The following is a 17,803-nucleotide window of genomic DNA, read 5'->3' as shown; positions in this document are numbered from 1 at the left end:
ACAAGACCTAAACATGTGGTAAAAACTAAGCAAAACAATGAGAGAGGCTTTAGGCCCTAAAAACTGATGTTATGAAGCTTTGGAATGTAGCATGCATACACATGTACGTGCATGCGTCCCAAAAAACCCTATTTTGACTGTTGGGTTGGCCCAATTTCAAATGGTCATAACTCACAAAGTAGGCCAAATTTATATTCGAATTAAAGCCCAGGATGTCTCCTTTCCAATGCAATAAATTTCACTCAAATATGCTTTATGGATCAAAAGTTATGGTAAAAAAAATGAGCAAAGATCATTTTTCAGTATCGTTTTCAAAGCGATTTGAGCACTTTTAAGTTGTGATTACTTCCAAACTATTAAAATAACTTCATTTATCTTTTGTAAACATGTCAAGCTCATCATTGGAATTGAGGACTAAGATTTATTAACTAGGTACAAAATGAGGTGTTTACAGGTACAAAATGTGGTATCTACGAATGCCTCTCTTTTGATTCGTGAGCTCTGCTAACGGAATCAAAAGAATAAGAGACATAAAATTTTGTTTTGATGTACGGCTCAAGCCCAACACACGCACATGACAAAAAACACGTATACATGGGTCGAGGTGCAACTCTGCAAAGTTGCGTAGGATTCATATGTTCGAAATGCCACCTTTGTTACTTAGGAAACAAGTAACAAAAGGTTCACTATCCAGAAATCATTTTGCCAATTGCAAGTAAAAGGCGAGTCACTATCCTAGAGTCACTAAGAAAAGAAAAACAAACATGGCCAATGACTGCAACCATCAACCAAAAAAGTAAGGTGCTCTTACGAGCTTAGAAGAATATATGTGTGTATGTGTGTGTGGTGTCCATCTGGGGTTCTTACCTCAATCTTCTCTGGGTGGCTTGCGCCTATGGGCAATACTTGTCTTTTGGCTCCATCTCTCTCTCTTCTATACTAGTGAGGCTTTTACCTCTGGGTGACTTTTGTCTCTATCTCTATCGCTTCTATACTAGTGAGGCTTTTACCTCTGTATTCTTTTCTTCTGACGTGTATAGGATATGTGCCTACATATTCAATTCCTGCAAGATATGTGCACAAGTGGCCTTGGTAGTTCTAACTTACAAGGAAGTCCTTGGTGTATGATTCTCTAGGAAGAATGACTTGCCGGGGAGTGTGTTGGTGGCCCACAGGGGGGCCTTCTTGGTAATTTTGACTACGAGAAAGTCTTTGATGGTGTGTAGTCCATTGGGAAGAATTTTCTTCTTCTCCTTCATGACTTACTGGGAATTGGTGTTGATTCTACTCACGAAGGAGTTTTGAACCCTCAAGGGAGTCCTCCATGATACTTAGGAGAAATTGTGCATTTTTTAACTTATTGGGGATTCAGTTAATGGTCTTAACTCACGAGGGAGTTTCATTAGTGATTTCCAATCTGCTGAGGGATGTTCTCGATCCTTTCAATCCACTGGAGATGCTTCGATGGTTCTTGTGTGTTCTATCTTATTGAGCGTATTTCTGTCATTTTTGGATGCCTTCTTGAATTTTTCTTTATACTTCCTACCTTCTGGTAATCCACTAGGGATATCCTGAATTTTTTTTTTTTTTGTTTTTGCTAAACTACACATAGGTTAGTGGGAGGCCTAAACTACATGTAGTTTAGTCATCAAACCTTCCCACCTCTTCATTTTTCTCTAATGGTTACTGTAAAGTTGTGATTTACAACTATGTGTTTTGTTGGCTTTTATTCCGTGCCAAATTTGATTGTAATTACTATCAATTGTTTATACCCTGTATTTGTTGTGGGAATTGTTGTAAGGGGTGTGTGATAGAGAGTGTGTGAAGACTCAAGCAATTTGGAAGCTGATGGAATCTCGCGGGTATCTTGCGACTAAGCTTCCTGCGAAGTGAAGCATGTGCCCTGCACATGCTAGAATGCGAAGAGTCATGACAGATGGAGACAGCTGTCTCTCGCGAGTATCTCGCGGGTAAGGCCTTCCCGCGAGACACCCGCGAGACATGCTGTTCTGCCAGCCTGTACTGACTACTCACACATTTTGCACCTATCCAATATAAACCCTCATTACCCACAAATGTTGAGGAATGCTTTAGAGAGAAAACCCTAGCCAAACACATTTGTAATTAGAGATTGTCATCCCCACCTTTCTCTATACACTTGCTTGTGGTATCTCCTCAACCCTTCCCTCTCCATTTCCATACCATTGAGAGGTTGATAGCCCAAAACACTTACCACACCTTTTGAGAGTGTTGAGTGACGTTTTGGTGCTGCTGGGAAGCATTGGAAGAAGCTGGAATGGCAGATGCAACATGGAGCTTGTTGCGGGATCCGGATAACTAAGACAAGACACGGTTCCGAGAAGCCTTGTTGGAGTAGGAGCTTGGAGGGCTTAGGTACATCGGGTAGATTAGGCTTGGAGGGTCTCTTGCTTACTCATGTATCCCAACTGATTGTCTAGTGGATCGATTTCCGCTTGGAGGGCGGCGGAGAGGTTTTTCACCGAGATTCTTCGGTTTCCTCTTGAAAACACGTCTTGGTGTTTTCTGTGTTTGCATCTCTCTTCCCTACTCTTTTATATTCCATTACACTGCTGTGTTGTTTAGTTTATGGATTAGAGTAGCTATATTGTTCATCCGCTCACTTTTACACTATTCCGCACTTTATATTAAAGTTGTGTAAAATCTATCGAGCCGTAATTTTAATCGGGGGTCTAAACAGCTCTTGTGTTTTTCAACACGTTTTCGAGCTTTCAGTTACCAATCGTTTCTTTTTCTTCTTATTCTTTTTCATCTTACTCAACCTTTAATTTTTCTCTCTACTCTTCAACTTCCATTTTCTCTCTACTAAACCTTCTGCCTCTCTCATTTCTTCATTCCTCACAATCTGATCATCTCTTTCTCTCCCAAACTCTCTCATCCCCTCCAATGGCACCCAAGAATAAAACAAAGAAAACCTCCTAAATGATTTCCAATGATGTCTTCAATCTTATTAGTTGGAATGGGGCTACAGGGTTAAATAAGTCTCCTTAACTAACATACAAGCCATAAAATCATCTCCCAGAGGGTGCAAGGGCCGGATTGGTAAGTTTTTCAAACTTTTTTCATTTTCAAGTTTTGCTCTAATCTTCCATTTTATCTATTTTTATACTTTTAAATGTTTAGGTCTAGATGAAAACCAGATACTTTAGGAAGGGTAGGAACATGCTTAGGATGAGTTTTGATCAATGGTAGGTTAAAAATGTCAAAGAGACCTATTTGTTTGTGTTCATGCATGTGCATGTTTAGGCATGCGTGTGCATGCTCCACTCATACGTACACGTCCATGTTCATCAACTCATATGGACACATGTTCCAACATGCGTACGCAAGCAAAGACCTTGTGCACGCATGTGCAAGCCTACGTGCGCATGCTAGTAGTCAGAAACCACAATTTTCATTATTTTGACTCCTTTTCTCTTATTTCCTTATCCAATGGCAATTCCCTTGTTCTCCTTTCATCTTTTTTTGCAACTCTTGCCTCCTTTTTTAGGAAGGGCAGTACTAGCCATATTTCTTCATGGTACAGGGCCTTGACCTACAACACAAAGGCCTTTGTGTGCGCAGCTAGCTTCANGCTAAACTACACATAGGTTAGTGGGAGTCCTAAACTACATGTAGTTTAGTCATCAAACCTTCCCACCTCTTCATTTTTCTCTAATGGTTACTGTAAAGTTGTGATTTACAACTATGTGTTTTGTTGGCTTTTATTCCGTGCCAAATTTGATTGTAATTACTATCAATTGTTTATACCCTGTATTTGTTGTGGGAATTGTTGTAAGGGGTGTGTGATAGAGAGTGTGTGAAGACTCAAGCAATTTGGAAGCTGATGGAATCTCGCGGGTATCTGCGACTAAGCTTCCGCGAAGTGAAGCATGTGCCCTGCACATGCTAGAATGCGAAGAGTCATGACAGATGGAGACAGCTGTCTCTCGCGAGTATCTCGCGGGTAAGGCCTTCCCGCGAGACACCCGCGAGACATGCTGTTCTGCCAGCCTGTACTGACTGACTCACACATTTTGCACCTATCCTATATAAACCCTCATTACCCACAAATGTTGAGGAATGCTTTAGAGAGAAAACCCTAGCCAAACACATTTGTAATTAGAGATTGTCATCCCCACCTTTCTCTATACACTTGCTTGTGGTATCTCCTCAACCCTTCCCTCTCCATTTCCATACCATTGAGAGGTTGATAGCCCAAAACACTTACCACACCTTTTGAGAGTGTTGAGTGACGTTTTGGTGCTGCTGGGAAGCATTGGAAGAAGCCTGGAATGGCAGATGCAACATGGAGCTTGTTGCGGGATCCGGATAACTAAGACAAGACACGGTTCCGAGAAGCCTTGTTGGAGTAGGAGCTTGGAGGGCTTAGGTACATCGGGTAGATTAGGCTTGGAGGGTCTCTTGCTTACTCATGTATCCCAACTGATTGTCTAGTGGATCGATTTCCGCTTGGAGGGCGGCGGAGAGGTTTTTCACCGAGATTCTTCGGTTTCCTCTTCGAAAACACGTCTTGGTGTTTTCTGTGTTTGCATCTCTCTTCCCTACTCTTTTATATTCCATTACACTGCTGTGTTGTTTAGTTTATGGATTAGAGTAGCTATATTGTTCATCCGCTCACTTTTACACTATTCCGCACTTTATATTAAAGTTGTGTAAAATCTATCGAGCCGTAATTTTAATCGGGGGTCTAAACAGCTCTTGTGTTTTTCAACACGTTTTCGAGCTTTCAGTTACCAATCGTTTCTTTTTCTTCTTATTCTTTTTCATCTTACTCAACCTTTAATTTTTCTCTCTACTCTTCAACTTCCATTTTCTCTCTACTAAACCTTCTGCCTCTCTCATTTCTTCATTCCTCACAATCTGATCATCTCTTTCTCTCCCAAACTCTCTCATCCCCTCCAATGGCACCCAAGATAAAACAAAGAAAACCTCCTAAATGATTTCCAATGATGTCTTCAATCTTATTAGTTGGAATGGGGCTACAGGGTTAAATAAGTCTCCTTAACTAACATACAAGCCATAAAATCATCTCCCAGAGGGTGCAAGGGCCGGATTGGTAAGTTTTTCAAACTTTTTTCATTTTCAAGTTTTGCTCTAATCTTCCATTTTATTCTATTTTTATACTTTTAAATGTTTAGGTCTAGATGAAAACCAGATACTTTAGGAAGGGTAGGAACATGCTTAGGATGAGTTTTGATCAATGGTAGGTTAAAAATGTCAAAGAGACCTATTTGTTTGTGTTCATGCATGTGCATGTTTAGGCATGCGTGTGCATGCTCCACTCATACGTACACGTCCATGTTCATCAACTCATATGGACACATGTTCCAACATGCGTACGCAAGCAAAGACCTTGTGCACGCATGTGCAAGCCTACGTGCGCATGCTAGTAGTCAGAAACCACAATTTTCATTATTTTGACTCCTTTTCTCTTATTTCCTTATCCAATGGCAATTCCCTTGTTCTCCTTTCATCTTTTTTTGCAACTCTTGCCTCCTTTTTTAGGAAGGGCAGTACTAGCCATATTTCTTCATGGTACAGGGCCTTGACCTACAACACAAAGGCCTTTGTGTGCGCAGCTAGCTTTGAGCCTATCCTCCAATTGCTTCCAGTGAGTCATTCCAGTGCCATCTTGGTCCAATCGTTGGCTAAGAGGTGGTGGGACACTATCCTAACCTTCCATATTGCTAAGATGGAGATGACAGTGACTCCCCATGATTTCCACCGGATGACCAGCCTTCGATGTGATGGATCGCTCATTAATCTGGAGGGCGAATCGGGTATATAGATGGGTATAGATCTGCTAGGGCAAAGGCACACAACAGAGACAGTCCATTACTTTGACATTGAGACGAACCATAAACCTCTTCCACAGGAGACGCCTAAGGATTGCAACCAGATGGCTAGGGTGTTCTTACATGTATTTCTACATACTTTTTTATTCACACGTATTTTCACACATATTTTCAAACAACAATTTTCAATTTTAAGTGCATGTACCAAATACCCCTTAACTTGTTGCATCACTCAAAAAAAAATTCCAACATTATTTTTGGCAGTTAAAAGTAAACTTTAAATTCCTTCTCTACTATACTCCTATATATGCATATTCAGCCCTGCTCAATTATTCAGCTAGCGTGTAATGCGATTATGACAAGCCATTACTTGATAAAAACTTTTGGATATAAAGGTGAAAGCAATTGCACCAATAGAAATGACGAACAAATTTTCTACGAAGAGGGGTGGTTCATTTTATTAAGGTCTTCCTCTAGGATGGTCACAACCAAATAAATTTGAAGTCCTTATTCAGTCAAAACTAGCTAGTAGGAGTGTGAATTGTTTTCTGATTGTCTTTTATGCCACAAGAGCTAGGGACCAGAATAATTAATCCCATATATAGAGTCATTTTATAGTGAGACATTTGTTAAGGGAATGGGATAGGTGAGTGTATTAACTGCTAAAGCCTCAATAGAACTAATGGAGCTTTCGAAAGACATGGTGCTGAGGCCTTCATGTACCATCAAATCATTCCAACCACCTTCAAGGCTGTATATAAACTAGTACTCTTAAAAACTACAAACCCCACACACACACACATATATATAATGTTAGGGTTATTTTTCTAAGTATTGGCTTAACCTTTGACAAAACACACTTGTAATTAGGTAAGTCTAAGTTAGGTTCAATATATCAAGAAGTACGTAAAATTTACATCCTAAGTGATATCATTGAAGATTGATTTAAGAAACAAGTGAAGAAAAGTAGTTTCAGTAGTTCTTGACACTAGCATCTATCGAGATTTAATGGTGAAGCTCAACACAAGCTCGATTTATTGAGATCTACGATTTCAGAATTCTCAAATCCAAATTTGGCCCATGATGACTTGGATTGCTAGGGTTTAGTTCTCTAAAACCCTAGACCATATAAAAGGCTTGTTTTAAAGTCATCAAAGACACGGATACTCAATTAGAGAACTCACACACTTTGTAAGAGGCTATTGTGTATTGTGTGCCTTAAGGTTTTGTAACCAAGTGTTTCTAGATCTTCAGCGTGCTTTGAAGTGAAAAACTTTGTAATCAACAACAATCAATCAATTGCTTGGAGTTAGTTACATATTGGGATCCATGCAAAGGAAGAAGTCTTTTACAAGATCAAGTCCAATTGGGAATTGGAGTAAAGGTTCAACTATAGGTTGGTATTTTGGGATAGTCTAGGATAGTGGTAAGATTCCTTATATTTGTAAACGCTTGCTCTTGAGAGTGGTGATCTGAAATTCACCTTGTTAGGTTTTTACATTGTGAGAGGTTTTCTCTATTCGTCAACAAATCACTATATTTATTTATTTTCCGCTACACTTAGTTTATTTGGTGATTTGTTGTTGCCTCCGCGATTTGCATGTAATTTGACCTAATTAATCAACTTGGGTAATTGAATTAATTAACCAGAGTCAATTTATGACCCATCTTATAATATAATGTGCATATATTATGCTATGCATGTGACATGTTGAGCAGCTCATATCGGCCTCATGTATAAACTATGTAAAGCAAATCATACTTTGGAAGACAAGTAATTAAGAAGCTAATTGCTTGCAGGGGATATTTTGTACTTGATATGATACTTAATTAGACCTATAAATATGAACCTTTAAAAATTACGGTGATAAAGAACCAAAATACTAAGTAATATTCCTTTTTACACTCTGTTTGTTTCACTGGAAAACCTTCTGTAAAAATAGTTTTTCACATTTTTCAATGTTTTGTAGCATAAAAAATTAAAAATATATATATAAATTAAAAAAAAATATTGTTCAATGGAGAACTATCTTTGGTCAACGGTAAACCCAAATAAAAATAAGCTTATTTTTTATAGGTTATTTTCCCAAAAAAAAAAAAAAATTGGAAAACAATCTCTCTCTCATGCATTGCATCTCCTATAAATATTATCTTTATCTATAGCCACGGGAAGTATACTTTTTTTGTGCCTTCTCTCTCTCATTGTAAGCTTTCTCACTTTATCTCTCTTCCCTTTGCTTTTTCTCTCCTCACACTCTCACTGTCACTAACTCTAGTCTCTCATTTTTCCATAGATCTCTCTCTAACTGTCTCTCTTCTCTATTTTCTCCATGTTTCTCTTCCCCTCTATAACACAATTTTCTAATTAGATTTTTTTTTCCTTCACTGATCGGTCAATAGCTCCGACTTGCAAAAGAGAACAAAATTTGCGGCGGTAATTATTTCATTTTTCTCTACCAAAATCTCAATTCTTTGCTTTGAATTTCAAGCTTGATTTTCTTTTTTCTCTAAGAAATTTTTCGTTTGATGGATTCCAAGCAGAAGTTACTTCTTTTTCATACATAAAGTGCAAAAAAATTTTAAAAATAAAAATAAAAAATAAAAGAAGAAAGAATAAATTAATTAAAATATGAAAATTTTAAACATAGTACCTATATTGCTCTAAATTGCTTTTACCTGGGACAATCTTTATCGTAGACTAATAATCTTGTTATATAATGATTAATGAATGATAATTGTTTAGGGGAATTGCATTTGTTGGCAAATACATTTTTTGTTGGTAGATACTTTATGCAGATACTATGCAATGGTGATATATTATGCAAATACATTATGTAAATACATAATTTAGAGTAATATTGAAAAAAAAAAAAAAGTATACCAACAAAAAGAGTAGACAATTAAAAATTATTGTTATTTATACTTATTGAAAATGTATTCCCCTATCAAATTTTATGTGCGTGTGTGTGTGTGTGTGTGTGTGTGTGTGTGCATAATACGTACATTACTGTCCTTATATATGAGCAAAATGAGTGGTAGAGATTATGAAAATTTGACAACTAATTAATTTTGATTGTATCTATTGTCAACATTTTAGTATGAAAACCAAATTCATTCTTGGTTTTTTATTTATAATGATTACATTAGTTGGTTTACATAATACACATGTTTTAAATTATACAAGAAATATTTTAAAAAAATTGCATACCAAATTCTAGATTACATTTTCAAGGTCATTACCAAACACTGTAAAATGAGACAGTTTTCTTGAAAATGCTCTTTGGAAAATGAACAATTTACCAGAAAACGTTAATGCTGAAACAAACAGAGCGTTAAACTATCCTCCTCTCCTCTCCTACTTAGAGTCAAAATCTTTTTTTAAGGACAACAATTTTTACTAGTTGAGTCAATTTTATATAAGACCACAATTTTCTATTAAAGATTTCTTTACAAAAAATTTGACTGCAAATTGACATGATTTTTAATTGTGATGTTAACCGTGCACCAAATTCATAGAGATTAATCTGTATGATACAAGTAGTTAATGGGGTTTATATATATATATATATATATACATTATTTTATTTAGAAAGTTAATGTTTTTTACTACATAATTATTAACTCGTAAGCTTAATGGATATTATTCGCTTTATAGTCCTTTTTGGGCAAGAGTAGTACTATGATGGGTGACTTCTTGGGAAGTCCTCATGTTGCACTCATTTCTTTTTATAGGTTCCAGTTAGCTCAATTAGTAAAGTATCTGATGGTTTTATAAGAGATCTAGGATTTAATCCTGCCTACACTAAAAACTGATTGGTGTCTTGGTCTAATGATAAAGAGTTATCATCAAAATTAGATGTTATAAGTTAAAACTCTCTATTCAGGTTAAAACCTTTTATAGTAATGTTTGCATCCATCCAAACATTTTAAAAAGTTTTTTAATGACAAAAATAGAATCCCTCGGATAATAATAATAATAATAATAATAATAATAATAATAATAATAATATCTAATTACTAGTATTCCGTAAAAGCATTTGTTAAATCAAGGGGTTTTAGTTAATCTATAATATATATATATATATATAATTGAAACCTCTGAAACTCACACAATTTTTCACGTCAGCACAATATTTAAATAAAATTATTTTTGTTTGGTCCAAACTTTTCTTTCTTTTTTTTTTTTTTTCTTTTTTTTTTTGAGAAAACGGTAAGTCAATATTATTAAGATAAATCAGATTGAAATACAACCTCCAACACATTAGGTAGATCTTCTACCCATACATCATAATCTGCGGATGAAATCGCTCTCCTAGCTAGTGCATGTGCCAACTTATTACCATCTCGGCAAACATGCTGAAATTGGCAAAATTGTAAGGATAAACTTTGATTGCGCGCGTCCTCTATTATATTCCCAAACAGAGTGTTACACCTCTCCTTGGCTTTCTCAAGGCCTGAACCACCCTCAGACAATCCCCTTCCACAACCACATTAAAAATATCCACAACCACCGTAAAAATATATAGTTCTTTAGCGAACACAACAGCCACAAATTTAGTCACCGAGTCTTTTGCTCGTGCCCCAATCTTATGAAGTGGCCAGACAAATTGGTTCTCTCTCAAGCGGTTTCACCTCTGCCACAAGCTCCACACAATTGCAGAAAACCATGCCACATGAAATCCTAACCCTTTACGCAACACCTCCTCCAATAAATCAAAAAACTTTCTAAAACCTTTTCTGTAATACTGAACTAAACAGAGCTCAGACTTCCACACCGATTGGGCATGCTCACACAACCAGATGCTATGCATGAGTGACTCTTGAAAATCTCTACACAGCTCACACGTCTCTTCAATAGGCAAATGTCGAGCTTTTAGATTTTGTTTAGTAGGCAACGAATCTCTTGCAGCATGCCATATAAAATGTCATATTTTATTCGGAGTTCTGATTTTCCAAATACTCTTCCAAACCTGGTGTGAATTTTCCAAGGAGGACGAACCTGGTTCTTGCCTACTTTCTTCCTCAAACAGCATATGATAGGCACTACAAACACTATAGTGTCCATCTAGAGTTAACGGCCAGATCAGCAAGTCTTCCGACCACCCTTCACTAACTGGGATATTTTTAATCAACTCTGCTTCCCAAGGCACAAAAGTCCTCTCCAATAGCCCCGGATCCCAAATCCTTGTACCTGGATAGAATAAATCCTTAACACAAGTCACAGTAGAAGAAAGTTTTGGTGAAATAACTCCACCATTAAGTTGGTCAGGCAGCCATCTTTGGCCCCATATAGCAATGGAACTCCCATCTCCAACTCTCCACATAGCACCTCTAGGAATTATATCACGCGCCTGCAAGATACTCCGCCATGTGTAAGAGAACTTAGGATGAAACGAAGCCTCAAGGATATTCCCCATTGGAAAATACTTCGCAATAAAAACCTTGTATAATAACATTTCCTTTTGGTGAAGCAGACGCCATACCAGTTTAGCAAGCAAAGCATTATTAAATTTCTGAATATCTCTAAAACTCATACCTCCCATGGTCTTTGAGGAACAAAGCGTACTCCACTTAACCCAATGGATCTTCTTTGAATCCCCTTAACCCTACCAAAATCTCCGAATCATGGCTTCAATGTCTTTACACAACCCAACTAGTATTTTGAAAACACTCATGGAAATGTGGGAATAGAGTGAACCACCGCATTAGTCATGACTTCCTTTTCAGCATGGGACAATAATTTCTCCTTCCACCCCTGCATTTTCACCCAAATTCTTTCCTTCAGATGAGTAAAGCACTATTTTTTCTCTCTCCCTACAAAAGAAGGGAGCCCCAAATACTTTTCGTAGTGTAAACTTAACAAGGAGTAAAACTCTATCTCTCTAACAAGTCCAACTTAAACTCAAACTCATCATTATCATTTTTTAAAAAAAATATATAATGCATGTTTATTTTGTATGGCACCAACACAAACATAAAAGCCTTTTACGTTTTCTTTCTTTCACACAAAGTCACTAAAACTTCACTGTACAACACCAAGCCACCAACACATGTATTAAAACTCATCAGTCTCTCTACCTCTCTCTCCTCGGTGAAGGTTGTTTTTCCACTCTCCTTTTTTTTTTTTCTTTTTTCTTTTTTTTCTCTCTCGGTTTTTAAATTTTAGAAATTATTTGTTTAATATATTTTGGAATTATTTATATATAGATTGCTTTGATTGCCATCTTCACTGAATTTGCTTCCCTTTCTCTCTCCTCTGCATCCTCCTTTTGTAAGTTTATCATATTTTTTAATGAATTGTTGGTTTATTTATTTATTTATTTATTTTAATTTAGGTTTTGAACAATAAAATAGACTTTGCAAAGTCTTACCACTTACTGTCCATAGCCAACAAAAGTTACAGTACATGAGCCATGGGTGCACATGGGGATGTGCCCCGGGATGTTCTTCTTTTCCACCATCTTTCAAAAGTTATAAAATTGCGGTATTCAAGTAGAGCAATTAGTTTCAACAAGTCTCTTTTTTAGATTTTATGTTATTCATAGGTTTTTACACATCTATATTAATTGAGATTTATTTAATTTTAGGTCTTATTCTTTTGTGGACTAATTGATCATGGATTGTTCATTTTATTTAAATAAAATTATTTTTGTTTAGTTCAAACTTAACAAGGAGTGAAACTCTATCTCTCTAACAAGTCCAACTTAAACTCAAACTCAAACATTGATAATTTATCTCCAAATTTGCAAGGTTAATCATAAACACTATAAAAGTAAAGCAAACCCTAAAAAAAAAAAAAAAAAAAAAAAAAGTCGAGTAGAGGTATGAGCTCTTCTTATGTTATTTTCTTCTCCTCTACTTAGTTAGATATATGAATATATATATATATATATATATATTATGGTTTTTCATCTATTTTTTAAAAAGTAATTTTCGTACATGAACCACCAAACTCTTTTTAACCACTTTTTATAAGATAAAAAAGCTTGCAATAATTGAAATTATTCTTTTAAACATAACCCAGTCGCGAGTCACTCGCAAGTCTCCGTATCCTTGCACAATCTTGAGCAATTCTTCACACTCTCTCACTCATTACCCTTACATGATTCCCACCTAAATACAGGATTACTAATTGCTAAAATACAAGCAAATTTGGCACAAAATAAAACCAACAAAATGGTTGATTAAATTCAACGTTACACCATCTTTCTCTTATATTTGTCTATTGTTTAGTTATATATATTTTGTTTTGTTTCAAAAATTTCTAAGTAGTGAACTATCTGATTTTTTAATATTTTTTTATCTTTTAGAAATTTATTGTATGCTATTGCACGTTTAAGCAATAACTTCTTCACCAAATTGTAATACAAATTAAGTTCATACAAGAGCAAATCATGCAATGGTGTAATTTCTTAAAATTTTTATAAAATTTAGTCTACCTCACAAATAGGTAGGTTTCCATGCATAGCACGAGTTAGCGACTAATTTATACAAATTCAAATTATCATCTTACTAAACTAAAGCAATTAAGCAACTGGCGAACTGGGAATGGTCCATTGGAGCGCATACAACGGTTGCAGAGAAGCATGTGGCATGCACTGAATCCCATTTATTTATCATCTATATATGAAGCTGTAGAACCTTGTTTGACCGGGAATCACGTTAATGAATTAAAAAAAAGACGTGTCCCAATTAAATATTCTCGTACTGTACTTAATTAATGTAATCAAATATATACTACGTATTAAATTAGCAAGGAAGAATAATTTGATGATTGATTTAACTCGAATTAATGATGATTAGAAGGCAATATTCTATTGACTTTGAATCTAAGTTAAAGACTTAAAAAATGATATTAATATTGTAATCACATCATTGAAAAGCCACAAAGACCACGTATAGCCGAGGGTGCAAGTCTTATATATTAAAATGTAATAATTGTCCATAAGCTAGCTAATTAACTAGCTGTTTAGTGATTATTTGCAAGATTAACTCATTGAGAGTTAGAACTACCTGGAATGATATGCGATGCACCATATATGATGGCTAGGTCGAGGTAAAGTTGGCACTGGACTGGACTGGATCATTCTTGTACGTGTAACATTAAAAATCATATATATATTTAATTAATTTTTAGAACACAGAAATGCTAATTGCATAAGTTGGGATTCCCGATCAATTCCTTTGATAACAAAGGGTCAACTTTCGAATTAAACTTATTAAAGTGCACGTGTGACTGATTTACAACAAAAGCTAACACTCACCAGAAGAAACTTGTAATTATAGTGGAATCTAAATGCCTCATTTCTCCAAGAAGTTTGTTAATTAACTTGCTCCCCCTCCTTATGACAATGGCTGAAATTGTTTTTTATTTTTTATTTTTTTAATTCAATAGTTTATAAATGAAAATGAAGAATTTGAACTATGAATATCTTCGTTAAAAATACTAAGAGGTGACAACCAATTGAATTATAAAACTCCTGATGAGTGAAAATAATATTAATAACATAAGATATAGCCCTATCATCCACCCCCTCCCACCCCAAAAATAAATTCATAAGATTTACCATTCCTTACCCTTTGTAGAATTATAATTATTTGTGTTGAGATATAGTAATCTTAATTCTTGTCTATAATCTTTAGGTTAACTTCATTGTTCCACTTAGGAAAAATCAATCACCATCTTAAAAAATAACAATAATAAGAAGATTAAGATCTATCATTTATATTTCATTGAATATATGAAACTTACAACCCAAAAAATTCAACTAATTTTTATATTGATTTTTTAATATATAAATCTAATTTTTGTATTGAACTTTTAACATCTTACTATGACTTTTATTTTTATTACAGTAAGTTGATGACTTTGGGACTGTTCATGAAGATATTTAAAATTTTTAACCTGAAAAATCTATGTTAAGTCTTGACTTATTCTAATATATCCAAATATTCATTATACGGTAATATTTTATGCTTACATATTCTTTGAAGCAAAAGGAGAAAGGGAGAAAAAAATGTAATTTTTTTCATCGATAGTAGGGCCATTTAAGGTAGTTTATTGTGAAGTAACATTATAGCTAGACTTAAGGGCTCCCAATTTCCAACCACATAAAATATTACTTCATTAATATTTGCAAAAGAATGGTAGCCAAAGAAATGGGGTCCAGTTTCTTCTGCTCTCACATCTTACATAATGTAACGGGGTCATGTAGGTTTGACTTACGTTGTCTATATATATATATATATATATATATTCATTATATAAAGTAGTAGTAGTATGAAGTATCTCTGGGTGGGGAACAACGGAAAGTTTCTCCTTGTAATGAAGTCCACCAAACCCTAGAGTGCTCAGTAATTTTCGGGTTAGAGCTCCAAAGGTTCAGTTTGTCAGCTATATATATATATATATATAAAGCAAGTAGGAACTATTAGTTTTAGGTATGACAATTTTGCTCCATTCTATCTTACGTACTTTGAGTGGGGTGAGAACGGGATAAGATTTTTGCCTTGCACTCCGGTGGGCTAAAAATTAGTTTATACTTTTTAACCCCACCCTGCACTATTAATGTTAAGCTTTAGTTTGTATTACTAAGTATTTAAATGCATGCATATTAAGACTTTTTGTTTTTGTTGCAATATTGTCTTGTTAAGCACTTTGGATAATATTATTGAGTCCTTACTAAAAATTAGTTTAATTTGATTTGATAAATTTAACAATAATTTCAAGTATATCTATATTAATAAAACATGTTTTATTAAAAAAAAAAAAATAGTAACAAGTGTGTCACAGGGTGAGATGGATTAACACGAACTAAAATTTTGTAGAGTAGGGCGAAGATAAGGCAAGACAATTTGCCCTGTCATGTAGAGTAGTTTGAAGGTAGGGCAAGACAAAACCACGCGAAATGGGACATTTTTTAGTCTTACCTTGCCCCATTGTCATCCTTATTTCGCTTGGATAAAGGAAAAAAAAATTTAATTATATTTTTGTCTCATTTTTTTTACAAACAATTATATAATTTTCAGTCCAGCTTTGCCCCATAAAAGTTTCTAAAAGTTATATATTTTAATAATTTTATGTAAATAAACTAACAAAAATGTGGGATACCCAACAGATTCTAAGAGTATCCATAGCAATGAAGCTATTTTTTTAGCTATTTGGCATCACAAAAAGTTACTTTATCTATTTTACCTATTCATTTTACAGAACATCCAGCAGCAGTGGATCTATTTTAGCTTTCAACACAATAAAATAATATGAACATCATAATAAAATAATATATCTACTATAATAAAATAATACATTCCACCACTACCACCACCACCACTTCATACAGCCCACCACCACCCCTCTACCCACAGTCTACTCCTACCACCACCACAACCACCAAAATCAGCCCACAACTACCCAAGAAAATCAACCCATAACCACAAAAATAAAACCCAAAGAACTTCGATCACAAACCCAACAATCCGAAACTAGAAAAATTCCATGAACCTAGAAAAATTCCCGCAGAAAGGAGTGAACGGAGAGTGGAAGGCTTCAGCAGAGAGTGGATCGGCCGGTGAGAAGTGAATAGAGCTGGGTCAGTGAAACAAATCCTACCCAACACTGAAATATCGAACCAAGCTAATCGATTTCTCGAAGAAGAAAAAAATCAAATATGAGCTATTTGAACCAGGTTTGGATGGCAGCGAGCATGGCAGTGGTGCAAGGCCACACAACCTAGGGGCATAAGTGGAAAATCGACATCAAATTCCTTCAACATGGCAATGGAGCTTGGATCGGCATTGGGTGAGCAATGAGATGGAGGATTAGGCGAGATGGGTTAACAGCGTGGGGAGGTGGGTCGGCGACATGGAGGACTAAGCGAGACGGACCACAAACCAGAGACAAACTCATAATAAGGAAAAGATGGAGGACTAGGCGAGATGGGTCTCAGCGATGAGGCAGAGAGAAACAAAAAATGAGAAGGAAAAAGGGAGAAAGAAGAGAAGCCACAGAGAGAGAAAAAGAAAGAAAAGATAAAATATTTTTTAATGAGAGAAGAGAGAGAGTTTAATAATTTTTTTTTTAGCAACTTGCTACAGTGTGTAATTTAAGATTTAGTGGTGTAATTTAAATGGCTGTGCTGTGCACTATAGCAAGTAGCTAAAAAATTTTAGCTATAACACCATTACTTTTTTTTTTTGAAAAGGAATATTTTATATCATAAAAACCAGGAAGACAGAAAACAGAGAGGCTATAAACAGCAGGCCCCTATGCCAAATACATAGAGTCATTATGGACTAACAAAGAAATAGCAGGGGGAGAAACCCCATTCCACAAACATGTAGCTTCCTTTCTCCAAGCCAGTTGAGCCAACTCATGAACAATAACATTGAACTCTCTACTTACATGCTTAAAAATGTAGAACTCAAAGGAATCACACACCAGTAGAATTCCTTGTAATATATGGCCTAACTCACTTCCTGTGGAGTTATCATTCAAGGCTTGGACCACTGCAAGGGCATCACTCTCCAAAATGACCCGAGGCAAATGCATCTCCTGGGCAAGTAAAATTCCCTGCTCCAAAGCTAAAGCTTCCACCTGGTCAGCAGCAAAACATCCTGGTAGATATTTACTAAGAGCTGCTACAACATAGCCAAGGTAGTCCCTAATAATCACTCCAATGCTGCAATTTCTTCCTTGGTTAGATGTAGCCCCATCAACATTGATGATACCGAAAAAATCACCAGTGAGCCACATGATACTCGCACGCTGTGAATGTAACCTGCACAACACAAGAAAGGAGAAAGACCTTAATAGAGAGCACCAGTGTGTTGCCGGCCAAATACCCTCTAGAGGTCAAGTTAGAATTTTTTTTACAACTCCAGAGTGCTAGAGAGGGTCAATTATGTGTACCTTGATTTGTGAGGGTATTGAGGTTTTTATAATAGTCGAAGGTTGACCTCTTTTACTT

General features: G+C 35.6%; 1 protein-coding gene across 1 annotated transcript; it reads right to left on the bottom strand.

Annotated features, from left to right (window-relative positions):
- Nucleotides 1-17,100: 17,100 nt before the first annotated feature.
- Nucleotides 17,101-17,589, bottom strand: LOC136070235 (uncharacterized). The gene has a single exon (XM_065779915.1). It carries the CDS (start codon nucleotides 17,587-17,589, stop codon nucleotides 17,101-17,103), a length of 489 nt encoding a protein of 162 aa, XP_065635987.1.
- Nucleotides 17,590-17,803: the final 214 nt, after the last annotated feature.

This window comes from Quercus suber, unplaced genomic scaffold (assembly GCF_002906115.3).
Source record: "Quercus suber isolate HL8 unplaced genomic scaffold, Cork oak 2.0 scaffold_220, whole genome shotgun sequence".
Taxonomy (NCBI): domain Eukaryota; kingdom Viridiplantae; phylum Streptophyta; class Magnoliopsida; order Fagales; family Fagaceae; genus Quercus; species Quercus suber.
This window is presented reverse-complemented; position numbering and strand designations above follow the sequence as displayed.

Bases quoted from the DNA above. Each gene is read 5' to 3' on its own strand.
- LOC136070235 (XM_065779915.1), bottom strand. From the start codon at position 17,589: ATGTGGCTCACTGGTGATTTTTTCGGTATCATCAATGTTGATGGGGCT.